General features: G+C 48.8%; 2 protein-coding genes across 2 annotated transcripts in view; one reads left to right on the top strand and one right to left on the bottom strand.

Annotated features, from left to right (window-relative positions):
• LOC107155972 (guanine nucleotide-binding protein subunit alpha-12) overlaps positions 1–15,214 on the top strand; it is a 92,080-nt gene extending 76,866 nt beyond the window's left edge. The window contains exons 3-4 of the mRNA XM_015502005.2: positions 11,018–11,068; positions 12,236–15,214. Coding sequence (XP_015357491.1) covers positions 11,018–11,068; positions 12,236–12,805 — 621 coding nt within the window. The 3' untranslated portion in view covers positions 12,806–15,214. The remainder of the gene's footprint in view (positions 1–11,017; positions 11,069–12,235) is intronic.
• Positions 15,215–23,155: 7,941 nt separating this feature from the next.
• Positions 23,156–26,333, bottom strand: LOC107155884 (archaemetzincin-1-like). The gene is made up of 3 exons (XM_015501910.2): positions 26,286–26,333; positions 25,740–25,916; positions 23,156–24,066 (listed from the first exon to the last, which is right to left on the bottom strand). Exons 1-3 carry the CDS (start codon positions 26,331–26,333, stop codon positions 23,521–23,523), a joined length of 771 nt encoding a protein of 256 aa, XP_015357396.1. The 3' UTR covers positions 23,156–23,520.
• Between the last annotated feature and the right edge of the window lie 622 nt (positions 26,334–26,955).

The following is a 26,955-nucleotide window of genomic DNA, read 5'->3' as shown; positions in this document are numbered from 1 at the left end:
CGGGGCGGGGGGCGGGGGGGGGGGCTTAGCCCCAGGTGCTTCCCGTGCTCAGGACAGGTTGCTTCTGGTGGGGCTGCTGGGGCTGCTGTGCTGATGCGATGCTGGCCTGGCCTGGCCTCGGGGCTGGCACAAACAGACGGTGTGGGGATGCTGAGAGGCAGGCTGCTTAGAAGTGAGCCCAAGCAATTTGTTTTGGTAGAAAGTGACCTTTCTCCTACTTGGAAGTCTTGAACCGCTAGTGATTTTCTGGCTCTTTAGTCATCTCTCCGCGTTCTCCCCTTGCCCAAGGTGGAGACACGAGCAATAAGAAAGAGCAGTCCTCTGTTCAACTAGTGACTTGCCGCAGTCACTTGTGTGCCCAGTTTACGTGGTGCACACAGAGGTCTTTGATTTTGTCAACTTTTATCACTTCTCGGCCTTTTGGCTAAGATCAAGTGTGATTTTGTCAACTTTTAATTCCTCGACCTTGAGATACCAGGTGGTTTTCTATTTAAAAAAAAATAAGTCATTTTGATGTGTTCCCAGTCATATGACAAAGCTACTAGTTGCTTCTGGCCTGGGCAGTGTGCTTAGTGGAGAGAGTGGCAGAAAGCCAGGAGCAAGGCTTTATAAAAGGAGCTCGCCGATCAAGGGGCTTTGAGAAGAGGCGGAAGGACTGTGTTTAATGAGATCTGCACACACTTCTGAAAAGCTGCTTGGAAGGAGTTGCCTGGCCTAAAGGACTTGTTTTTAATAGCCTTCACTCTGAATTTGTTTGGGGTTATTTTTTTCCTCCCCACCTCTTGCTTTTTTTTTTAATTACAATATATAAGTGTTCCTCATATCCTATATGACTACAAAAGAGGGTTTGAAACATGCACAGATTAAAATACAAACCAAGGTTGGACGCAGTGGCGCATACCTATAATCCTGAGGCTGGGGAGGCTGAGGCAGGAAGATCACAAGTTCAAAGCCAGCCTCAGCAACATCAGAGCATGAAGCAACTCAAACCCTGTCTCTAAATAAAAATACAAAAAAGAGGCTGGGAATTGTGCTCTATATGTGTAATATGAATTGTAATGCATTCCACTGTCATTTATTTTCATTTTTTTAATATATTTATTCAATCATCACACACTGCTCACTGATACTCCCTACTTTCTTTGTTTTTAATATTTATTTTTTAGTTGTAGGTGGACACAATATCTTTATTTCATTTTTATGTGGTGCTGAGGATCGAACCCAATGCCTTACGCATGCTAGGCAAGCACTCTACCACTGAGCCACAACCCCAGCCCCATGTCATTATTTTAAAAAAATCAATTAAAAAAAAAAAAAGGCTAGGGATGTGGCTCAGTGGGTGGGTGCCCTGAGTTCAATCCCCAGTACCCCCCCCAAAAAAAAAACACCAAACATGTCAGTGCCTACCTCTCAGATTTAGAACTTCTACAGGAACTTATACACCCCTGTACCCATTACCTCCACCCAGCAGAACCACTGTTCTGAGACTGGGGTAGTTATTTCTTTCCTTTTCCTGTATTTTTGCCATCTGTCTATACCTAAATTGTCATCTAAGGAGCCAGATGACCACTGTGTCTCCTCTCCTCTGCAAGATGGGCTGACACCTGCCTCAGGTGTTGTGAGGAACAGCAGAGTTAGTAACAGAAGACACTTGCAGTAGCATCTGCCACAGAGGAAGCACTGTATGTGTTTTCATTCTTATAACTAGTGTGTTTAGCTTTGTCTGTTTTTTAACTATAAATAAAGTTAATAAAGAATGTAAATAAAGAATCACTTGAAATTTTTATTCTGACTCATTTCTTTGTTCCGTGGCATTTTGAGACTCCACACACTGGGACAAGTGGTCATGATCTCCTCATTGGCTCTTTACAGTTCTGTTGTACAGGATTGCAGTTCATCTGTCACACTTGGAGGTAGACAGTGGTCACTTCTGCTTTGGACCATGGTGATCCTGCTGCAGGGCAGTCTGGTCCACCTGTGCCCATCTCCCTATAACAGTGGTCTCTGCGTGTGCTCTGGGGTCCCAGGACTCCTTCAAGGACTGCACAATGTCAAGGTGATTTTTGTTCACAGGCTCCTCCCACACTCTGGAGGATAAAACAGTACCAGGGCATGTATCACTGAGGTTCATCTGAGAATTTTTGCAGCACAGAATTTTTTTCCTAACTGAAAAATCACAAGGATTTTCTCCTATTTACAATCAAGAGTTTTGGTTTGTACATTTAGATCTGGGGTCCATTTTGCATCTGTTTTGTGTCTGAAGTGGTTGGGGACGTTGTTTTGTGTGTGTGTGTGTGTGTGTGTGTGTGTGTTTGTTTGCATTTTGTCCATAAAGATCTCCTGGGTTTCTCATGTAACTTCCCTTTCACGTTGAATTACTCTGACAACTTTTCAAAAATCATATTGGTCATAGATATTTGGGCTACTTTGTGGACGCGCATTTCTCTTCAGTTGATCTATGTAGCTTTTCTTCCACCGGTACCAAAATCTCTTAGCATTACTTAGCATTACTTTATATTAAGTCTTAAAATCAGGCATTATAAAAACTCTATTCTTTTATAGAATTGTTTGAGTTCTTCTGTGTTGTCCTAAAAAGATATGTTTTAACACAAGCTTATCCATGTATATTAAAAGACTTCCTGCTGGAATTTTTGCTTGGGTTTCTCCTGAGTCAGTAGATCAATTTTGGGGGTTGATGTCTTAACAATATTGACTCTTTCAGTTCATGAACATGACATCTTTCTCCAATTTTTAGGTATTAAGTTTTTTACACAAATGGTCAGATAGTTTCTGTGAAGAGGTTTGTCACATTTAAAAAGAAACACATCCTGTTTTAGTTAATGCAGTAAGGCCTGGGCCTTATTGGAAATCTACAGTAAAGGAGAAATGAAACTGTTCCTGGTGCAGATGGCTTGGAAAATCCCAGGGAGTCCAGCAAGAAGGTAGTAGATTAGTGTCAGTTTAGGAAGGTTACAGAGGATATGCAACCAATACACAAAAGTAAAATTTATTTCTATTTACTGGTAATGAACACATGGAAAGAAATTTTAAATGTCACACCATTAACAGTCATGTAAAAATGAAATACTTTGGTGTAAATTTAACAAGATGTGTAGGACTTGCATGATTAAAAACTATAAAACAATAAAAGAAATCCAAGAAGATCCAAGCAAATGGGGAAACATGTTGCATTCACGGAATGGAAAAATCAACATTGTAAAGACATCATTTCTTTAGACATGATGGGCACATTTAACACAATTCCCACCAAAATCTCAGCAAAATTTTTTGTAGCTGTAGATGTGATGATTCAAAAATGTATCTGGGAAGGCACTGGAATAGGGAAGGGAGGGAGGGAACCAGCAGGAGGAGCCCGCCCCTTGACTTCGGGTCTTGTATGGCTATAGCACTGGAGATGTGGTGTTGGTGAAGGACAACTCCCAGGTGGGTGGAGCAGCTCATGCAGCTCCTCCACATGTCCAGCTGATCTCTGACAAGGACAAAGCAAACTTGAAGGAAGCAGGCCTCTGAACAAACCATGCTTAAGCAGTCTGATATCTTCAGGCCAAAAAGCTAAGCCCTGTCTTAAATCTCACCCTATACAAAAATTAGCTGAAACTGAATCATAGATCTAAATGTAAAATTCTAAAACTTTGAGAAGATAATGTAGTAGAAACTCCCTGGGACCTAGACCTTGGTGAATTCTCAGACACAACATCTAAAGTGTCACCCATTAAAGAAAGAAATCAAGATTGAAAAAGATGATCCAGAGACTGAGAGAAGATATTTGCAACCACATATCTGACAAAGGACTCGTGTCTAGAATCTTTTAAGAACTCCAAGAACTGTACTGAAGTAGTACACAGGAGCACTAAAGTCCAAGTACAAAATAAGGTATGAGGAGTTTTACCAAAGACAATGCACAGATGGCAAATAAATAAAGACACTCAGCATTACTGGCTTTTGCAAATTAAGGGAAATGTAAACTTAGGCCTTTTCAAAATATTACTACATACATTTTAGAACAGATAAAATAAAAATTTGTGAAATATCAAGTGCTGGTGGGGATGCTGATCAGCTGAATGCCCCATGTATTACTGGTGAAGGTGTAAAATGCACAGCCATTCTGCGAAATAGTTGGGTGGTTTTGTTTAAANGGGGGGGGTTTTGGTACTGGGGGTTGAACCCAGGGGTGCTTTACCACTAAGCTACATATCTCCCCAACCCTTTTTATTTTTTATTTTGAGAGAGTTTCCCAGTCTGGCCTCAAACTTATGATTCTCCTGCCTCAACCTCCCAAGTCACTGGTAATGCCAGCATGTGTCCCCACACCTGACTGAAATAGCTTTTTTTAAACTTTGTATTCCAGTTGTTTACTGCTAGTATATGAAAATGCTCTTGATTTTTGTATACTGGCCATTTATCTTGTAAACACGCTAAACTCATTTATGGTTCTATTGTTAGCTATTTTATAGGTTCCTTCCTTGGGATTTCGTACTCACAGTTCCGTGATGTGCAAACTCAGTTTCGTTTCTTGCTCCTTGTCCCCACGTCTTTTCCTTGTTTTGTGTGTCGCCTGCCTACTGTCTCCATTGTATGTGCCGGTAAACCTGCCCATACAGTAATGACTGGAAGCTATAAAAGTGAGCACCCTTGCCTTCTACCAAATGTTATGGTAAAAGAATTCAGAAGTTCACCATTAATTAAGATGTTATCTGTAGGTGTTTCATAGACGCCCTTCGTCAGACTAAGAAGCTTCCTATATGTGGCTTGGTGTGAATTTTTAACCATGTATGTAGGTCAAAGGTTTTTGGTTTGGTTTGGTTTGATACTGGGGATTTAACCCAGGGGCACTTTAACTGAGGTACCTGCCCAGCCCTTTTTATTTTTTTATTTTGAGACAGGATCTTGCTAAATTGTTTAGGCCCTCACTAAATTTCCGAGGCTGGCCTCAAATTTGTAATCCTCCTGCCTCAGTTTCCCAAATCACTAGGATTACAGGCATGTGCAACTGTGCCCAGCTTACGTCAAAGTTTTCAAGTACTTTCTACTGCATCTATTAAAATGTTTATATGTTCTTTCTTATTTTGTTAAAATGGTGTTTGTTTTCTATTTTGTTGATGTATTATACTTCCTGTGTATTGTTGGGATTGATTAGCTAAGGTGTTTTAGGGATATTGATTGTGTCTATGTTCAAGAGGGATATTGGAATATACTTTCTTTTTCAGTAACATTCTTGTCAGTTTTGGTGTCAGGATTGTGCTGGCCTCGTAAAAGAAGCTGGGATTATCCCTTCTGCTTTGATTTTTCTGAAAAACTTTGCAGAAGATTAGTGTTTTTTCTTCTCTCAGTGTTTGATGGAAACCATCCAGGCCTGGAGTTTACCTTTGGGGAAGATTTCTTTTATAACAAATTCATTTTTTAGAATAAATATAGTTCTATTCAGATTTTCTGTTTCCTGGCATGCCACTTTAGGTAAACTGAGGGTTTTGTTGGGTGGGGGGGCTACCAGGGAGCCACTGGGATTATAGGCATGTACCATCGCTCATGGCAAGCTGAGTTTTAAACAATAGTTTGTTCAAATCCTCGTGGATATCGGGTCTGTCAGCCTAAAGCAGCTCATGACTTGCTCTTTTTATTTTTTTTATTTGTTCTACTCAGTTATACATGACAGCAGAATGTATTCTATTCATCGTACACAAATGGAGTGCAATATTTCCATTCTTTGGTTGTACATGATGTAGAGATGCACCATTTATGCAATCATACATGTACCTAGGGTAATGATATCCATCTCATTCCATCATCTTTCCTACCCCCATAACCTCTTCATACCCTTCCCTTTGCCCAATCCAAATTTTCTCCATTCTTCCCATGCCCTCCTCCCCCACATCATAGATCAGCATCCACTAATCAGAGAAAACATTTGGCTTTTAGTTTTGGGGGACTGGCTTCTTCGCTTAGCATAATATTCTCCAACTCCATCCATTTACCTGCAAATGCCATAATTGTATTCTCTTTTAATGCTGAGTAATATTCCATTGTGTATATATATACCACAGTTTCTTTATCCATTTGTCTATTGATGGGCATCTGGGTTGGTTCCACAGTTTAGCTATTGTGAATTCAGCTGCTATAAACATTGGCCTGGCTGTGTCACTAAGTGTGCTGATTTTAAGTCCTTTGAGTATGGACTGGGGAATGGGATAACTGGGTCAAATGGTGATTCCATTCCCAGTTTTCTGAGGAATCTCCACACTGCTTTCCAATATGCAGTCCCACCAGCAATCTTTGAGTGTACCTTTTCCCCCACATCCTCTCCAACACTTAATATTGCGTGTATTCTTGATAACTGCCATTCTGATTGGGGTGAGATGGAATCTTAGAGTAGTTTTGATTTGCATTTCTATAATTACTAAAGATGTTGAACACTTTTTCATATATTTGTTAATCACTTGTATATCTTCGTCTGCAAAGTGTCTGTTCAGTTCCTTAACCCATTTATTGGTTGGTTTGTTTGGTTTTTTTGGTATTAAGTTTTTTAAGTTCTTTATATAACCTGAAGATTAGTGTTCTCTCTGATGTGCATGTGGTAAAATTTTGCTCCCATCATGTAGGCTCTCTTCACCTCAGTGATTGTTTCTTTGCCTGAGAAGTAGCTTTTTAGTTTGAATCCATCCCATTTATTGATTCTTGATTTTAATTCTTGTACTTTAGGAGTCTTGTTAAGGAAGTCGGGGCCTAATCTGACATTGATGAAGATTTGGGCCTATATTTTCTTCTATTAGGCATAAGGTCTGTGGTCTAATTTCTGGGTCCTTGGTCTTTTTTGAGTTGAGTTTTGTGCATGGTGAGAGATAGAGGTTTAATTTCATTTTGCTACATATGGATTTCCAGTTTTCTCAGCACCATTTGTTGAAATGGCTACCAATATAGATTTTTGGCACCCTTGTCTAGTATGAGATAACTGTATTTATGTGGGTTGGTCTCTGTGTCTTCTATTCTGTACCATTGGTCTACATGTCTATTTTGGTGCCAATAACATGCTGTTTTTGTTACTATTATTCTGTAACATAGTTTAAGATCTGGTATTGTGATGCCTCCTGCTTCACTTTTCTTGCTTAGGATTGCTTTGGCTATTCTGGGTCTGTTTTTCCAAATGATTTTCATGATTGCTTTTTCTAGTTCTATGAAGCATATCATTGGAATTTTAATAGGAAACTGACTGGCAGACCCTGGTTCCCAGGTGTGGAGAGGTACAGCTCTGCGAGGCCCTGTGGGCCCTTCTCCTGGGGATCCCATAGTTGCCGTGGACAGCTGCTTGTGGATGGAGGGTCGAGGACTTAAGTCGGACCTGGGGTGTTCACAGCACAGACACGAGGCCCCTCAAGCTCAAAAGAGGCAGCTTCCTCCACACTTGCCCCTGTGCTGGGCCAAAGCGTGAGGAGAACTTCCAACCTGAGGGTTCTTAGCTAATTCATTTCAGTTTGGCTTCAGTTTTGAAGAGTTGATTTTGTCCTTTAGGTTTTGGGGGGATTTTTTGTTTTTTTCTTCCAGTAGAAGATCCTGGCTCACCTTGGCAGGCTGCCCCACTTGAGAATTTAGAGTTGTGCTTACTAAGTCACTAACAGTAAGAGGACTCACACGTGTAGATAGGATTCAGACTTCAAAACCTATGGCCCCAGGCTAGAAGCTGGTGTGTGCTTTCTGTAGCCACTTTACCACCACCTTGTAGACCATCCACACTTTGGGGGAACCAAAGTCAGCTCTAGTGTGTTGACTTTGAGGGCCCTCTTGGTTCTTTTCTCTTGGTCCTGCAGCCCCAGGGAGTTGTGTGAGGCCAGCAGATGGCATGGACGGCAGCTTCTCTGGTGCAGCAACATCGAAGCAGGGGCCACAGACTGCAGTAGGGCAGGCCTGGGCATGTGCCCACTGCAGGGTAGGTGGCAGGTTATTCCCGAGGTGATCTTATGAAGGATGCAGCCAGCTTCATTCCATTCGCCTATCTGTGCCTATCATAGGTGCATAACCCCAAATATACCTGCTGTGCTTCCTGAAACAGCCACCCGCTTCTCCACCCAGTGGTCTCAGCGCTAGGAGGGGAAGGCCTCACTGAGAGGGCTGACTCAGGAGGGCAGGACCCCAGCAAGCATGGGCCCCAGGGCCTAGGATCCCAACCTGATGAACTGTTTCCTCTTGTTTTAATCCATGAATCCTCGTTCTTACTCACCTTAAGTGACTTAGATTTTCAAATGAATGAAAAAAACAGTCTGGGCCTTCCTCCTGTTTGCGAGACCATGAATTCAGCTGCTGTCCTGAGAGGAGCAGTCCTGTTCAGCATGCCCGTGTGCACTTTCTGTCTGCCAATTTCATTTTAACATCTCCATGGCTGTCACACGCTAGTTCTCCAAAGAAACACTCTGTGTGTTGAGACCATCTTGGGATTTTAAACCGGCGTGTTAATGAGCTGATGCTGTGGGAACTAAGAAGTCTGTTGCAAATGACTGCCCTGGAAGCAATTAGATCTGCCCCAGCACAGCATCACAGAGCGTGGATGCCAGTCACCAAAGTTCTGGTTTCAGCAAGGTTGATTGGTGCTCCCTTCCTTGCCTCCTCTCCTCCAGCCCCTTGCTGAAGAGCAGGGTGGTCGACAGCGCAGTTCTAACAACCTTCTCATCCTGACGAGGCAACCTGGCCTGAAACTGGATTTGACCCCTCCCTCCTGTGCTGTTCTTCCTAGGAGGATAGAGGTCTCCACGTGTGCAGAATGGCCAAGGATCACAATTAAGTACAAAGAGACGCAGCCATGAGATGGGGAGAAGCCATCCTGGTAGAGAAAGATCTTTTTTATCTTGGCATCTGATACATTTTACAGGAGTTAGATGAACTTGATTTCAAATTCAAAAGGAATATTTAAATTAAATTTAAACTGGGGGAGAATGTCCTTACGTCTAAATCTTTATATTTTACCTCATCTCTGGTTGTGTGTCTGGGCACTTCCATTTGGGTAAAACACTTGCACCCGGGTCTTCCTATCTCTTGGTGGCCAGAATGGTAGGGGCTGTGGTTTGCGTTGCTATGATTTATTTATTTATTTAGGTACTAGAGATTGAACCCAGGGGATCTTTACCACTAAGCTACATCCCAGTCCTTTTTATTTTTATTTTGAGACAGGGTCTCCTAAGTTGCTCAGGGTATCACTAAACTGCTAAGATTGGCCTCAAACTCCTAATCAGTCCTCTTCCCTCAGCCTCCTGAGTCACTGGGATCTCAGGCGTACACCACCATGCCTAGCTGCTGTGACTTTTTATGCCTAACCTGCCACCCCCCTGCAAAGAGAGCTCATCTGCCCTCCTCTGCCCAGTGCTTCCTTCTTCCCCAGTGGAACCAGGCAGGAGCAGCCCTGGCTCTGAGGTGCTGTCCCTGTTGAACCTGCCTGGAGAGCATGGTGGGCACCATTGTGGCCAGCAGTGGCAGAGGGCCTGTGAGGTACAGGGTCTCCACACCTCCAAGATTCTGGTGAGAGGTAGGAGGGAGAAGAGAAGGGCATTTCAGGGAAGCGGGATGTCCTAATCAGGTGCACTGCGGTCCCTGCAGAGCTTTCTCACTGCCCAGCTGTTTCCTGTCCGAGCATGGGGGAGGCAGATTGCAAACAAAGCCAAGGACCAGAACAGCCAGCAGAAGGGCTGTGCTGCCTCACTCTGTTGGACGATGGCTTCCTCTCATGCAAGGGTCTGGTGTGGGAGGGGAAGTGGGGGCGGGAGCCACCCTGCATAGAGCCCTGGGCACCCCAGGAGGCACGGGGGTGGCCCTTCCTACTTTGGAGCAGCCTGTGTTCCCGAACCAGCAAGGAGGAAAATCGCCTTTACTGCTTATCATCAGTGCTGTAATGCCGGAAAGGGGCCTTCCCACCCCTTTAAACAAAACATTCTCTTGAGTCATCCTCACATTCTGGAGCAGAAGGCTGACTCTTCAGTAAAGGAAGTCACTCTTCTGCCTTTGGGCCATCCGAGACAGAGGAGCATAAGAAACTAACTTGAGAGCTGGTGGCTCCCATCGGTCCTCCCCCTTTTTCTTATGAAGTCACAAGCTGTAATCTGGTGCCTTTCCAGTGATCTTTCCTCCTTGGGAATCTAGAGTGTCAACTGGCCGAGTGTGTGGGTGACCTTGCCTCTTGTACACTTTGTGGGAAGGTGCACAGTGACCTGAACAGAGCAGCTCTTGCACAAACCCCGCAAGGGGCAGTGTGTGAAGCCCAGGCCTGCCTCACTGCCACCCAGCTTTCAGAGTGAGGTTCTGGTGAGATCTTCGTACCTGGGAGCACTCATTTCCGCCTTCTAAGAGAGGCCTTTGCTTGCCTGTTCACTTACTCCTTCCTCCAATAGCTCCACTGGAGCCAAAGCCAGCACTGGAATGTCCCTGAGCCCCCTTGTGCCTTGTGAGTGCCACTGCCCTAGACACTAAGCACATTCTGAAACAGAAAGTGGAGTGTCCTCAAGTGTGCCTCCAGCCATGGGACCTGGCCCAGTCCATAGGACGTATCAGTCCACCTCGGAAACCCAACCTAAAGGTGCTCCTTGTTCTGCACCAAGTCATAAAAGTGTGTGAAATCATATGGAACGCTTCTGGAAACTGGAAAGACTGCCCCTTCTGTTCAGGGTTTACTGTCTTTAGAAACAATGTCTGGGTCCCTTGGGCCAAGTTTGTCAGAGACAGAACTGCAGACAGAACTAAGCTCCTGTTCCCCGCTGGCAGTGTGGCCTGGAGCAGGAGCATTCAAAACAGAGTTCGTATCTTGGGGCTAGAGCTGCAGAAACCGCATTGTTGTAGAAATTCTGTGGTTTTAATTTTAATTGTGTTTTTAATTTTAAAAATCACATGAATACTCTTTGTCTTTTTTACTTTGCTTTCCTGTCTGCACAGTGAAGTGTCCCTGCTGTTGCCTGTTTAGTCCTTTAATTTGCCAGTTGGGGTTCCTCCATTAAGACTGAGCTGCGAATGTTTTTCTCTGTGACAGGGTGAATCAGTGAAGTACTTCCTGGATAACCTGGACCGGATTGGCCAGCTGGTGAGTGACCACCCCGCAGGACTCTGCAGCCCAAAGCAAGCAACAAGGGCCCTGGCTATGCTGATGGGCCCGCTCGTCCTGCCTGGGTCCTGTGACAGCACGTAATGTCATGCTCTAGCATAGATCTGTCCTATATAGAAAGACTCTAAAAATCATCACGATACCATTGTACTCCCGAAAAATTAGCAAGGATCCCTGTCGGCCAGTCTCCAGTCAGCCCTGAGATTTTCTCAGTCATCTCCTTAAGGTTTTCTTGGTGTTTTTTTTTTTTTTAATAGTTTGAATCAACATCCTAATATTATCCACCATCCCAATCAGTTGATGTGATTAAATTTCTTTTAATCTATAGGTTTCTTCTCCCATCTTTTTTTTTTTTCTTTTTGATTTACTGGCTGAACTAACTGATCATCCATCCTGTAGGGTCTTAGTCTGGACTTCTCTGTCCCATCCCCCGTGTGGTTAATGATGCCTCCATCCCCTGTGAACTGTAGTTAGCCTCCAGGTCCAGGCCTGTTCACTTTCTGCCCAGTCCTGGGCTAGCTGTGTGGGTGACAGTGTGCCCAAGTCACTGAAGGGCTTGTCACAGTGCAGGACCACAGTGGTTTAAGTAGCCACATTGTCTGTGGTGCCGAAGACTTCCAAGGGCTGGGTGTGGTTCAGTGGGACAGCACAGGCTTAGCATGTGCACAGCCTGGATTCCATCCCATCACCCAAAACAAAGGTTTTCAAGAAGAACACATCACATATACATCTGATTTCATTTCATAAATGCTATTGTAAAACCTAAATTAAATTAATTCATAGTAAGGTTTTAGAACTTTTATACTCTGGAATTTAAAAATATAAAAGATATCTATGATACAGGGGAAAAAAAAAAAAAAGATAGTTTCCTCTGGAGAAGAAACTGGATGAGATTTTTCCCCCGGGGCCTGGCAGTAGGAGTTCTGATCATTCCGCCTCAGATTGATGAGACCCCATTCATTCTGAAATGAGGCATTTGATTCTTTCACCTTGTTGCACAGTAAGTTCATAACTCTGTAAATGAAACTTGCTTCTGTTATTTGGCTAAACTTCTTACAAAGTCCACGTAACTTTCTCTCCTTTTCCTTTTGCTGTGTTTTTGTTGTTATTTTCTCCTAAATGTCTCCCTCATCCTGTATTTTGCAGAACTACTTCCCTAGTAAGCAAGACATCTTGCTGGCCAGGAAGGCCACCAAGGGGATTGTGGAACATGACTTCGTTATTAAAAAAATCCCTTTTAAGATGGTGGATGTGGGTGGCCAGCGGTCCCAGCGCCAAAAGTGGTTCCAGTGCTTTGACGGGATCACATCAATCCTGTTCATGGTGTCCTCTAGCGAATACGACCAGGTCCTCATGGAGGACAGGCGCACCAACCGGCTGGTGGAGTCCATGAACATCTTTGAGACCATCGTCAACAACAAGCTCTTCTTCAATGTCTCCATAATTCTTTTCCTCAATAAGATGGACCTCCTGGTGGAGAAGGTGAAGACAGTCAGCATCAAGAAGCACTTCCCAGATTTCAAGGGTGACCCTCACCGACTGGAGGATGTCCAGCGCTACCTGGTCCAGTGTTTTGACAGAAAGAGACGGAACCGCAGCAAGCCTCTGTTCCACCACTTCACCACTGCCATAGACACCGAGAACATCCGCTTCGTGTTCCATGCTGTGAAAGACACGATCCTGCAGGAGAACCTGAAGGACATCATGCTGCAGTGAGAGGAAGCCCCCTCGTGCCTTTCTGAGGCAGCCTGTGTGGCTGTTGGCACTTGTGGCCTGTGTGGTCCTGCAGGGCTTCTCAGATCCATGCCGTCGAATACCTGGCTCAAGAACGCTGGGCTCCAGCCCAGCCACGAGCTCTAGGCAAGAGGACGTGGGAACTCCATGTTAGCTACTGATTTGGGGACTAGTGAAACTACTGAAAATCCCAGTGCTCACTTTGGTGTTAATCTGCAATACCTAATAACACAGCCTTCTTTTTACAGGAACTGCATTCCTTTCCTGACACAATTTAATCGAGGATGGTGTGTGCGCACACATTCTCTCTTTAATGACTAAAACACAAAAACCAGCTGGCCTTGCACATGGCTTTTCTCTCTAACCTCTGAGTCTTCACTGAGACTAACCAAAAGCTTCGCCTAGTGGTAGCTTGTAGAGATGCATTGCCAGTGCTGCTGGGCACAGTGCCTGCTGGCCCTCCATCTCTGGCGCAGGGCCTGAGTGCCACCTCCCAAGTGAACTCACTGCCTTTAAAACTTGTGCCAATGTCCTAAGCGCCCCCAGTCCAGGTATATTAGGTTGAGCCGAGGATCTGTGTCAGGGTCCCCACTCCCTTCCATGGAGGACGAGGTTGAGAGCCATGGACCTGCCTTAATGCCCCAGCAGCAGTGTGGAGTGGGGGCAGCCCTGGGCCATGGCTGTCACTCCCTTCACATGCTCACAGTGGTGCTTTTTTCTCCTTACCCTTCTTCCCCACTTAATGACACAAAGACACATAAACCAAGTGGCCTTGCAGATGGCTTTTCCATCTTACTTGCAAGTCGTCTTCTGACCCAACATTTGCTAGCATGTGAGTTTCCTTCTTTGGGAAATAGTGGGGATCTTCTTCTCCTTCTGGAAGCTGGCAAAGGTACGAGCTGCAGCCGCAGCCTTTGATCCTGCTGCAGCTGCTCGGGGAGTTCTGTCAGCTGGCCCCCCTAAACCCCCAGACCCTGCAGATGGCCTGTCCGCCAGCATCTTTGGGCAGTGGCTTCTTTCTGCCTCATTCCTGCCGGGCCTCTAGCTCCTATGACTGTGCACACAGAGCAGCAAGTGCTCAGAGTGCACACTCGCCCAGGAGGACAGAAGACTGCCATGTTGACGGGCTGGTACATCTAAGGAGCCTCCCGGTGACTCACTGTGTTCAGAATGCCCTGTACTCCAAACTGCCCTTCTGAGCATCAGTCGGGGTGGGGTGGACAGCTTTTCTTGGCACTTAAAACAAAGGTGAAAGTGGCACCAGCGTTGCTGGGGTTTACTAACATAGCTGAGAGCCCTGTCCTGACACCACGCTGGTCCTGACCGTGTGTCCCTTTTGCCTCTCACGCTTGGCTCATTTCAGCAACCAGATAATATGAGTCTTGTGGCAGATGCTAAACCAGAAAGGGAGGGAAGGCCTGCTTGAAACGTCCTATTATCACCACACTTCAATTATGATACCACATGAGACTCTCCCTTGTGCTCAACGATCTGTGTCAGAGTCTGCTGGGTTTGGGCTCTTTTCTTTAGCTGAAAAGAAATAGTTGCTTTTTTTGTGCTGCTTTCTATAACTCTTCAAGCTGAAAGGATGTGACCTCAGGGTCACATAGTGCAGATGGCCTTATTTAAAGGAGATGAGTAGCCTTGGTAGGGCTCATCAGGATGGACTCAGGTCACATCTTCAGTTGGGCACAGTGAAGAAGGGCCTGGTCCATGGCACAGAGAGCTTTCCTTACCTTCTCAGTTCTCTGTGTGCCCCATGTCTATTAGGATTAAGAGCCAGGAGGGGAGCAAGCCATTCTCCACGATGTTGGGGTGCTCTCCCTGGCTCTGAAGGCTTCTGCCGCCGTGGCTAGGGTAACCAGTGGCATCGCCATAGCCAGCCTGGGCAGCAAGAGCTCTTCCCTTCCAGCAGTCAGTATGTGTGCCTGTCACTTTCAAACCTGGAAACATGTGAGTGATAGCACGGGCAACTTTGCTTCACTGAACAGAAAGCCATGGGTAGCCAGAGGCCAGGGTCCTCATGCAGCTCAGCCTCTGGCCAGGCACCTTGGCTACGGCCCCCGCCAGCTGAGCCTGGACGGCCTTCTCTTTCTAATGGGGGTGGATTAGGACACCTTTAAGGACATCCCTACTATGAACTCTGTGAAGTGTTGTCATTGGAGAAGGAGATAACTGTTTGCAAGGCCAAACTGAAATCATTTACAATTTTTCTACACATAGATTGTAGTTCTTTTTGTCTCCAAAACCTTAAGCTTTTGTATTTTTTTATTTTAATTTCACTGTTACCCCTGACTGTTGTCTTTTTTAATTGCAATGTCGAAGAAGCAGGAAGTATTCGTGCCTCATCTATTATTGCAAAAAATGTAACAATAAACTTCCTCAAAATAAGACATCTTCCTCATAATTCTGCTGTTTACACAAAAGAGCACATGTCGGTTTTTAACTGAAATATATACTTTAACTCTTTCATTTATAGAGAAATTGTTTCAAAGATTTTGAGCCATAGCTCTGTAATTTATAGAGATGTCTAGAATTTTTATTCTTGTGATTTTCCTACTTCTTTGACAAAAGAAAAATTTGTCAGAGTATTTTAATTCCAACATCAAAACATAATGTTGAAACAATCTGATTAGCTGTGACTAACTTGAAAGTCCCTGAACACCTTACTAGTTATGCTCTAGGTTAGAGGCACTGGTTGGGGCCAGTGGATGAGGACCAGCCTGTCACGCACCAGTGGATGAGGACCAGTCTGTCACATACCCGTGGTGGCCTTTGCTGGCAGGGTCTGCCTTGAAGACCCTAGTCTCTAGAATTTGGTTAAAATAAATTCTAAAGTTTTTTTGCTGAATATAAAATATCACTCAGCATTCAAAACCAACACTAGTTTTAATTTTTCAATCCCAGAAGTTCAGAGCAAATAACTCCCATCCTAATTTCATTTGAAGATTGCTATTTATTAATCAGTTTTACTTCCACATCCCAAGTCTGGCACATAGGGGAGCAGCCATAAATGTTGCTCTGAACTAAAGCCTCTGGGCACAACTTTAAAGCATATAAAGGCAGCACATCAGAGTGAGACACCCTACTGTGCAAGATCTGGAAGCCCCAAGGGGAGGGATTTGATGACTGACTAGAGAAGCCCCAGAGAATGGCAGGGTGGGAGTGTTGAGGTGGAACCCTGTGGGTGACCACTCACGAAGATGAACGCTGAGGTCATCAGTATGGTTCATAGCCAGAGCTTTCTTGTGCTCCGGACTCCACTATAACTGGCTCTCCGCTAATTGTCTCTTGCCCTAAAAGCAGGTTTCTAGAAAGAGGACTGGGGCTGCTGCTCAATGCCATTGTCTGTGTGTGGCCAGGTGTCTGGAACTGACCACAAGTGAGAAAAGCAGAAACTTCCCAGAGGGATTCCCTCCAGGAGCACACTGGGTCCTGGGCTGTCCAGGTGGCTGTGGGATGCACTTGGGCACTGCCCACGGCTGCCCAGATTCAAACATCATATATATGGATTCCTACTGGAGAACTGGGAGATTCAGATGCAAAGCCAGGATTGAGGGCCACAAAAGTACACACACTTGAGGTTCCTTCCAGGCTTGTGGAACTGTGATTAGCACAGTGAGGACTGCTACCCACCCAGCCTTCCCCTGGCTGTGGCCAGCAGCCTGCCTCAGGAGGAAGGTGGGTTTTCTTTCCCTGGGTGTGACCATAGGAAACCCTTGCAAATGAGTAGTTCTCTGTGTGTCGCAGCCCTGCAGATTTTTGGTGCCATTCTCTCTAAAGAACCTCAGGTGTGCTTAGCAACTCAGACGTCAAAAATTGCAGTGACCTGTACCTCAATATCAGAGCAGTAGTCAGTTCTTGTGCCTCTTCTGCTCATACCAGCTGTCGGGCTGAAAAAGTTTCCCAGGTTCACCTGCACGTTGGCAGCCAGAAGCTCATCAGTCCCTGGGGGTGGGTGAAGGGTGCTGAACTGGGGGCCGGGGGCCGGGGGAACCCATTCACCTATGCACACCATCACATGGGGAGTTCACCTGCAGGGTTCAACAGGCCTAGTTAGGAGAAACTTAGAGATAGATTTTCATGGAGCCTGTGACTCTCTAGAACCTTGGAGAATTACCTTTGGACCTTATGCAAATTGATATAAAGCATTCTAAACATCCTTCTTAACTCCATTAGAACTAAGTGAAACCAGTTGGCCTGTTACTGGCTGTGGCCCCAGGTGATCAGGAAGTTCAGTGTTGATATGCCCAGACCCCATTCAGAACCACTTAGTCCTGAGCCCACTTTCTCCGTGCTTGGTTTGTCACCCATGGAGAGCAGCTGTGCATGCTGGAAGCTTGAGGCCCCAGGTGTGGGATGAGGTGGGGGTGGCATGTAGCTTTGGCACCTAAGCATTCATGACAAAACAGCAGGGAGCTGTCAGGAGTCTTAAGTGCTGAGAGCCTGATGCTCTGCCTTGGGCTCCTCCCTGGGAAGCACCGATGTGCACCAGAACTGCCCAGATGGGGCCACTGCACTGCGACAGGTAAAAAGTGTATTTCCTACCTTGGTGGTTAGTTAGCAGGTTCTGTAGATGTCATTTTGATGAATCTATTAAAAGTTTCCTTAAACGACATGTGTCTTCCTGATGGGTCGCCTCCCATCAAACAGCCAGTTGCCACCCCACAGGCTACTACCGTACAGCGTGCCCCTGAATGTGACCATCCACTGACTGTGTCAAAGCCGAACAGTGACCTGGGTGGATCTTGAGTGCAGGTGTAGCTGGGTTCACAGGCTTTGGGGTAAATCTCCATCTTCGGTCTGACACCGCTCCTGAAGCAGAGGTGTCTGTGGCCTCACCGTGGACAGAGTGCATGTGTCAGGTGCATGCGTGGGCAAGTGAGGTAAGCGGGTGCCCCGTGCCCAGCTCTGACCCAGCCCCTCTCCTGTGTTTCCTTCGCTCTGCCGCCTTCCCCCCCAGGTGCTGAACACTGGCTCTTCCTCATGCCCTGGAGCAGTCTCACATCCTACCCGGTGTTTATTCAGCGAGAGTCAGCCATTTTTCAACTTAATAGCCCTCAGAAGCACAGGCCTGTAGGTGTGGGCGAAGTATGAGAAGTCAGCAGGACGGTTGGGCCGGCAGGGCCGAGGGGAAAATGCTCCCGGTGACGAGAGCGCAAACATATGAGGTCCCCCACCACACATGCCCCTTTTTTGTTAAATCACATCAAAAGCCTCAACCCTGGCTCAAAAATATGGAAACGTGAGCACTGATGAAGTGACAGTTTAATAGGTCTTTCTAAGACCTCCAGCAAATGACTGAAGATGGGAGGCGCCTGCTGGTCACTCAATGTATGGATGTCTAGGTGGCCAGGGCTCCCAGCCCATCCTCAGCAGTACAGCAAGAGCGACTCAGAGGAGGCCTTGCACAGGGACGAGTGGACCATCCATCCATTGCCACAAGCAGGAGGAATGGCACCTTGTAGAGGGACTCCCGTGGGAGCCTGGCATTCCAAACAGGAAGCACTGACTGAGCTGAAATAAGGACTTCTCCCATGTCACTTACACTTCTGATTTGGGCTTACAGCAGTATTGAGATGTAACAGGGAAGCACTCTAGAAAATCTGGATAACACAGAACATGCTGTGTGTCGGTCACCTGTGGTCTCAGTACTGATTCCTGAATTTAGGTGGACTTAAGAACAGTGCCCTGTGAGCAGGCAAGCCATCACCACAGGAGGCCTGTCACAGCCAGGTGCTGCAACCAGGGCAGGGGACTTCTCCTGGGACACCCCACCACCACCTTTTATGAGCACCTCTCCTGCTTGGGGTCCATGACTCTCAAGAGCCCCATGTAAAGTGACTGCTTCAGGGAGATGTGACGGGAAGGCAGCAGCAGCAGGAATGAGAGGGAATTCTTGACATTTAGACCCCTGCCCTCACAGCCCCAGCAGCTTCCATTCTGTCCCTTCAGAGCTGGATGGTGCCATGCTGACACCAGCCCTGCCCTGCCCTGCCCTGCCCATCCACTAGAGGGACCTGTGGAGCCCCTGGTGGGACATGAAGGAAATGCCGTAGGTCACTCCCAGGCCCGATCTCATTCAGAAAAACAAAACCTTTTCATGTTTGCTCCCGCCCTACTCCTCTCCTACTGCCCACTTGGACCGTGACTGGCACCCTCCACACCCCTGCCTGTCACGGACCAAGTGACCGTGAACTGAAACCTCTGAAACCAGGGGATAAAGAAAACCTTTCCTTCTCTAAGCTGGTTTTCCTTGGGTGTTTTGTCACAGTGATAGAAAGCTAACTCAGTGCTCAATGAATATTTCAAAACCAACTGGTAGGTATTCCTTAAATCAATGTGGGTGGCACTCGCCTAGCACATGCAAGGCCCTGGGTTCTATCCTCAGCACCATATAAAAATAAATAAAGTAAAAGTACTGTGTCCAACTACAACTAAAAAAATAAATATTTTTTAAAAATAAGCCTGTTGTTTTGGGTTCTTGTGGATTGAGGTGATGCTGGGAGAGGAAAGGACAGTCAGCCATTCCCACTGGCTATCTGCATTTATTCTAGTAGCTTTCAAAAGCTGAGGTCCTTTACATGAGGCAGGGGGCTTTCCCTGATTCCTCAATTACTCAGGAGTGTGTGTGTCTTTGGCAGCCTGTTGTTCTAAGGGCCATAAATTCCTTGGTTTTTCATCGAAACCAGGTCCTTCTGTGTTTCTTCCATCTTTTGGGATCAGGCTCATGGGCTCACAAAATAAAACCAGTTCTGGGAGCCACTCTGTGCAGGCCTCTCCCCGGACAGCACCTGTGTCCTTCCAGCCTGGCTGGAGCTGCTCCAGGGGAGCCACAGAGAAAGCGACCTCCATCCTGCAGATCTGAGCACGTCCTCAGGAAACCCTGCTGCTCCATCCACTGGGTGGCGGCATCCTTCCTGGGGATTCACCCTCTTTCTAGAAGCAAGTCCACAGAGCCGCAGCACCCCGGGCTCTGTTGTGGTTGGCACCTAAGAGCACTGCCACCCACCCCATGTTCCTTGGGGAGCTTCCTGGTGATATCAGAAAGTGTCTGAGTGCTGAGGTGCAGCCCCCCAGATGCCTGTGCCACCCCCGCTCTGCTTCCTGCTCAGACACATCCAGTTTGCTTCCTTCCCTAAGGAGCCTGTGGAACATGGTGGGGAAACGAAGAAGCTCCCTCTGGGGCAAAGGAGCCTGAATTTGGTTCCACCACCACTGAGGCTTGGGCAGGTCACCAAGCTGCATCTCAGCCTCCACAGCCACAGAGCAGATGTCAACAATGACATGTGCCAACACTGTTTTGAGAATTGAGGGTGATGGGCGTGCAATATCCCCTGGTCCTCAGAGGGACCCCCTAAGATGTGGAGAATCAGCAGCTGATCCTTCTGAGGCCTGGCTGTCCCTGACCCTTGGGTCTGGAGAGTGGCTGGTCTTAGGATTGTGGGTAGACCTTCTATAAGTGGGCATATACCTTGAATGTTGTAGCATGCCCTTTGAACTTGGTGGCATCTAAATTTGAACAGAGCCTTGCCATTAGTTTTTTTTTTTTTTTTTTTTAATAATGTTATTGTGGCTTTGGGGGAGTTTTGTTTTGTTTTGTTTTAGTTTAGTTTGGTACTAGGGATTGAACTCAGGAACCTCCACCACTGAGCCACATCCCCAGCCCTATTTTGTACTGTATTTAGAGACAGGGTCTCACTGAGTTGCTTAACACCTCACTTTTGCTGAAGCTGGCTTTGAACTCACGATCCTCCTGCCTTAGCCTCCCGAGCTGCTGGGGTTATTGTGTTTTTTATACCTTTATTTAATTTATTTATATTTTATATAAATAAATAAAATAAAGGTATAAAAATAGAGGATTGAACCCAGTGCCTCACATAAGCTAGGCAAGCGCTCTACCACTGAGCCACAACCACAGCCCCACCATTAGTTTCTTGACTCAGCCAGTGCTTGTCTGTGCTTTAAGCCCTCTGGAGAGTTCTTTCATCACAGAGGGGTCTGTATCAGATGTCCCATGGGCTGGCTCACAGGACAGCACCCCTTTTCAGACTCAGCCCTGGAAATGGGGTGCAGAGCTACACTAGCTCTCCTGCTGTATGAGGGTTCCCACCACGGGCAGGAATGAAATGCTTCTCCCCTCCTTGGATGGCGAGTCTGGGCTTTGGGTAGAAAGAGGGATCTGCTCCCTCTGTCTAGGGCCTCTCCAACTTGGCCCCTGGTCAAAGCCTGGGGAAGGGCGTGTGCAGCCAGGGGTTAGATGTTCTATGGAAGTGACATGTCGTGACCCTGAGCCTGGAAAGGAACATGTGGACCCAGGGCTCGATGTCCTAGTGACACAGGTGACGTGTCATGACCCCAAACTACTTAGTTCCTCTCAAGCGCCTCCAGCTTGACCAAGATGTGCCAGGCTCTTGGAGGATCTGTCAACCTGTCCTCATGCACCCCAGGGACCCCTGACAGAGCAGGTGAGGAGCAGCTGAGTCAGCTTGTGCGTTTCTTTGACATTTTAGACGCCATGGCCCCGGGACCCTGCAGACCACACCTGTCAACACCACAGCTGCGACATCTCCAGCTCGAGTTTAGGAAGGTCTGTGAGCCCCACTTGGCTCCTCCTCTCCTTACCCTCCTCCCGTGGTGGCTGTCCCATTACCCTTCGCCTGTCAAGGACAGAACCTGGGCCAGCGTGTGAGGAGGGAAACATGGCAGAGGAAGCTGCTTTTCAAAATGTCCTCCCGACACCAGTCTTCAAAAGCCTCTGGGTGAAGCTTCTGGCTTTAGTGGTTTGCTGCCTCCCACCTCCACGTGCCCCCTTGGGACTCATGACAGTTGGGAGCCAAAGGCCAGGGGCGGATGACCCTGATGGCCTCCTGCCCTCCATCCACACCTGGCTATTTGTCACCCCCATTGAATCTTCCGCCACTCCAGTAACTCGCCTCTTGCAGAGGACAGAAGAGTGGCCTCAGGTAAGACCATGTGGCCGTCATGATAGTGAAACCCAGGCCACCAACACCAACCACGGCCAGCTTCTCATGAATGGCCACAATGTTATTTCCCCAAGTGGTACGTCCTTCCAGAAACTTGCCACACCTCCATTCAGAGGTGGCGTCTGTGTCCCTCCCAGGGACCTGCAGGGGCCTCAGTGACTGCCGAGCAGGGTGAGGCTCTGACATGAGGCTTAGGAAGGCCACAGCTACCCAGGGAGCCTGGGCCTGATGGAGGGCTCCCAGGGCCTGGGCGTCAAGGCCCAGCTGTGCTCCTTGCTCGAAGACACGGGCAGCTGTATGAGCCGTAGCGTGAGTCCCTTCATCTCATTGCAAGGACAACCTGGACCATGGGACACCTGTATGAGATGGCAAGAATGGCCTGGGGGCCTGGGGAGGGTGCCGATACTGCGTCAGAGGTGTGACTTTGCTTCCAAGCCCAGATGACCTTAACCCTTTGCATTTTTCTGGGCCTGGGACTTGCCCTTTGCCCCGCAGTAGTGTCACAGTCACAAGGCAGCTTCAGCCTCCCTCTAGGTCTATATTTGTAGTTTTTTCTCAGAAACAATTCGAAACTGTCTAAGCTTCCTGTTCTTGCCTCTTTCCAGTGAGGAAAAGCCGGGACCCCACCTGCTTCACTCTGCAGGATCCTACTATCTCAGGCTGGGACATTTGATAGTGATAAAAAGGTCACTTTGAGGGGGTGGGAATCAAATGAGGCAGGAGGACAGATTCAAGGCAAGGCCAGCCTTAGCAACTTAGAAAGACCTTAAGCAATTTAGTGAGGCCCCATCTCAAATAAAATAGGGCTTGGGATGTGGCTCAGTGGTTAAGCACCCTTGGGTTCAATCCCTGGAACCAAAAAATGAAAGGGTCACAGACAATGCCACATGTGGACGGTGTCCTAACCGCTCTCAGGAATGGGATAGAACTCAGCCAAAAAGACATCACTGAAGACATGAGCTGCACCCTGCTGGCACCAGCACAGGCACCTGGTGGCCTAGTACAAACTGACCCCACATGGCACCACCGCGGCCTAGTGCCCACTGACAGCACAGCCACCTTGGTCAGAAAACAGTCCCAAGAATGGGGCTGCAGTGTGTTTTCACCACTGAGTGACAGCAGGCGACCTCAGGGGATAAGGAGGCTCCACCCTCCTGCCCCTTAAACCTGCAGGTTAGACACCTGCCTTCCCGCAGTGTGGGTCCAAAAGGACAGACCCCCGTGAGTCTCAAGCTCAGAGACAAAACAAAACCCCACGGCTTCCACTTTGAGGGGACCCTGGAGCCCAGTTAGTTAGCAGCAGCACAGCCCATGTCCCAGGGTCACCACTGGCCTGGATAACTTTTTGAGCTCCAACCGGAAGTAACCAGAGGGAGCAGCAGGCCCAAAGCCCAGCCTGCAGGGAGAAGGCAAGCGCACAGCTCCCCCCTGGCCCTCAGACCACGGTGGCGCCCAGGAGAGGGGCGGGGTGCTCCCCAGGCTGCAGGCTACTCTGCCATGGGGGCCCTGGGACCAGGCTGTGCTTTGGGGTAAGCAGTGGGCACAGGGACCCAAGGAGCCAGCTAGAAGCAGCCTCCTCATTCTGAGGGCTTCTGTTAGCGCTGCTGGGCTCACCATGCCCTTGGTGGCTGGACAGCAGTGGTCAGTTGGTGTCCTGGGGAGAGACGCCAGGCGCTGACTTTTCTGCAGGGGACAGGCCATCTTGCTGCACTAACTACCCCCCTCCCAGCGGCAGGGGGAGGACTCGGCCTTGGGGAGTCTGCGTGTGCTCAGCCGCCGCCTCAGGGAGGAGAGCTTGTCCCCCAGGGCCTTGCGCAGCCCTGCACTGTCCCTGACACAGGGCAGGTCTTGCCTGGTAGCCGGGAGTTGCCCTGTGAACATCTCCCACCGGTCCAGGGCATCCACGGCCCTGTCCACCTGCGCAAGCTCCTCCTCGGCCACTTCCCGCTCCAGGGCCTGGATACTTGTGGCCAGCCACCGTCCGTGCTCCTCGATGGCCTCCACAGGGCCCTCAAGCTTCGGCAGAGCCTCTGAGGCCACCAGGGAGCTCTGCCCATCCTCGGGTCCCTCAGGGAAGGCATGACTGCATGCGTCAGGGGTGAGGGGCTCTGATAGGCTGGTGACAGGCTCTGAGTCGCTCTCACAGCACATGCCAGAGTCTGCGCTGAAGGGTGGGGTGTCCTCCGACATAGATGGCTCTCCTGCCTCCTGGCAGGGCCACGAACCTGCTGCTGCCTGGGTCCAGGCGAGGAGTCTCTGCGAGGGAGAAACGGGCTGAGTTCTCTCTGGTGGGCACTTGTCTGGCCAGCGAGCAGCCCGAGGACCCAGCTGCATTCAGTCACCTTGAGGCCTGTGGCAAGCTGATGCCACCAGGGCCCTGATACCCAGCACTGCTGGGGACTGGAGTCCAGGCTGTGCCACAGCCAGACGTTCCAGGTCCCAGGAGCCTGCTGTTCACGTTTCAGGAACTGGGCACCTCTTGCTAACCCAGCCCTTCCTCAAAGCTGATGATTAAAGTCAGAAAATGTTAAGGCAAAAGAAACACTCAAAACACATCACCCCTAAATGTTTCACCATGGCCTCCCATTACCTGTGCTCCTGAGGTCCCCTGTGTGTGCCATGTCTGCAGGATGGGCGTCACAATGAGCAGCACTTTCCAGCTCTGCTCAGTCAATCAGTGGACACTGGCCGGCACCACAAAGCTGGGCTTTTTCTTTGAGCAGAGACACTGGCCCTGGGTGGCTCCATGGCTCTTAGAGTCCTTGGGCCATCCCAGGACATGTGGGAAATCTCCTGCATAGCTCCCCACCTACTACAGTCATTGGCCCACCAGGTCCCTGAGCCTTGTCCTAAGAGGGGACTGGCTGCCCCCAATGGCCCAGCCATTTCAGGGAGCATCATGGGAGGAGAGGCTGCACCTACCACCTCAGCCCTCAGAGCTCACCCAGGGTCTGTTGAACACCACACCCCCGCCCTCAACTGGGTAAAGTTCTAAAAGTTCCCATCAGATGGTTGAATGAGCCCCAGATGAAGGACACAAGTAAGAAATCAAATCCTTTCACAGCCAGAGCTGTCTTCAATTCCCATTTCTCAGCCTCACCAGGACAATAAGAGCTGCCTCCAACCAAGCCCTCTGCCTGTGCCCCCGTGACTGGGCAGCTGGCCCATGCAGGGTGTCTCCACAAGTGACAACCACACCAGCTGCCCTGTTCTGCAGCGACACAGGCTCCTGGCTCCCCACTAGGGAAGAGCTGTCCCTCTGCTCCCAGGGGAGTCAGTGCTATAATCTGAAAATACCTGGCCTCTACTTCAGGCCTCCAGCATCACAGGGGACTGTTCTAATGCGTCCAGGTGAGAACCCCATCCCACCAGGGAATTGTGACACCAGGGCAGGCTGAGAGCCACTACCCTGCCAGAAACCTGCATGAGAAAGGGGCTCCCCAGAACCATAAGAGTCCGGCCTTAAACCCAGGGAAGTTCTGACAACAAGTTTTGGTTTTCAAATTGATAGGTCCTGTGCCTCCATCATAAATTTGTTTTCAGCCAAAGGTGGATTTAAAGAGAAATAAAGAGAGAGTGAAGTTTCTGAGTTTACAAACAAATCTTCCCATGGAAATAAGAAAGGGGACCGTGCTCTATGGCTATGCCATATACTACCAACAGAGGGCAGCATACCCCTTGCCAGCACTGCCAGAGGCAGGAGCTCCTGTTGAGGACTGGGTTGGTCTGGTTCCCTCTTCCTTCTAGTGACCCACAAGTCAGCCAAAGTGCCCCAAAGTGCTGGGGGCTTCCACTTGTCAAGCACCTGCTAAGGACTGGATCTGCCATCAGGGAGATCTGTGAGGTCCTGGAGGAGCAGGACACAGCACAGGTCCTCTGCCTGTGTGTGGCTTCCCCTGGGCCAAGTCGGCAGCCAGGGCAGCGCTCACCTTGTACCTCTCAGCGAGCCGGAAACTCAGGACTTGCTGCAGCTTCCTCAGGCAGATGGGGCAGAGGTCTGAGGGCCACTGCAGGGCTTCATCCAGGCTGAGCGCCCCTTTCATGAGGCAGCGGAGCCAGCGGCAGCTCCCCAGGCCCAGGAGGTGGCAGAGATTGTGGCATGTGACCTGAGGGGGAAGGCCACCAGCCTTGCCTCAGAACCTTTCCCTCTACCTACAGACCCCCAACCCCTGGTGAGGACAGACTGCTGGCAAATGGTCCAAGCACACCTTCCCCTCTGGGGCTCAGGGGAAGCCAACAGCATGGGGCTTGGGAGCCAGGTAGATCGTAGGTCAGATCCTAGCCGTCCCCCAGAGCTATGTGGCCTTTGGCAAAACACTTGGCATCTCTGAGCCTCAATTTCCTCACTCCGTAAAGTGAGGGACTGACCTCTTCCTGGAGAGAACTGGACAATATAACTGGGCAGGCAGAAGGCTCAGCCAGAGCCCACTATGACCTTCCTCTGAGGACACATCCATAGCTGCCCAGCCACCCACCCTCTTCCTGTCCCCCATGCCCACCCTGCAGCACTGTTCCACCCCCATGGTGCTAAAGCACTGGTTCCTGCCTGTGTCCTGCCACCGCCTCAGGTAGAGCTGGATCAAGGTCACTGAGCCCCACCTATGAGAATTCCCCTGAGAACCAGGTGAAGCTACAGATGCACCCTTCTGGGGAGAGCGAAGGACAAGGAGACTCAGTGGGCAGCCTCGGATGCAGGGAGCCCGGAATGAAAGCAGCCCATCCTCTCTTGCAACCCAGGCATGGCCTGAGGATGAGCAGTCCAAGTAGACCCTGCCCTGCCATTATGCCCACATGAAGGCCAGCCCTGAGGCAGCAGCCAAGCCAGCCTTTTGCCCAGGAATAGCAAAAATGTGGGGGATCAAGATCACGCAGCTGTTTCCACAGGTGTGCATCACCCTCCCCTGGAGCAAGAGCACATGCCAGGCTCCCTCTAGGTGGAAACTGCAGGGCCCCAGCTCACCATGCCCTGGGAGGGACTTGCTGAAGGTGAAGCTCCAGGTCTCGTGGGGGTACAGGTCAGAAAGTGTGAGGCCCAGCACACACAGTGCGTCATCTGGCTTGTTGTTCTTTAAGGACAGGATACCATCTGGGAGGAGAGTGCTGGGGGTCAGGAGGTGGCTAGTGACTCATTTCCAGCTCCTGTTG

The sequence above is a fragment of the Marmota marmota genome, unplaced genomic scaffold (genome assembly GCF_001458135.2).
Source record: "Marmota marmota marmota unplaced genomic scaffold, marMar, whole genome shotgun sequence".
In the NCBI taxonomy this organism is placed as follows: domain Eukaryota; kingdom Metazoa; phylum Chordata; class Mammalia; order Rodentia; family Sciuridae; genus Marmota; species Marmota marmota.
The sequence above is the reverse complement of the archived record's forward strand: the minus strand, read 5'-3'. Positions and strand labels throughout refer to the sequence as shown.

Excerpts from the sequence above, each read along its gene's own strand:
- LOC107155884 (XM_015501910.2), bottom strand. The coding sequence starts at position 26,333 with ATGGGGGTGGAACAGTGCTGCAGGGTGGGCATGGGGGACAGGAAGAGG. Across the intron at positions 25,917-26,285 it reads GCATGGGGGACAGGAAGAGG|GTCACATGCCACAATCTCTG; the intron begins GTGGGTGGCTGG and ends CTTCCCCCTCAG. Across the intron at positions 24,067-25,739 it reads GGCTCGCTGAGAGGTACAAG|AGACTCCTCGCCTGGACCCA; the intron begins GTGAGCGCTGCC and ends TCTCCCTCGCAG.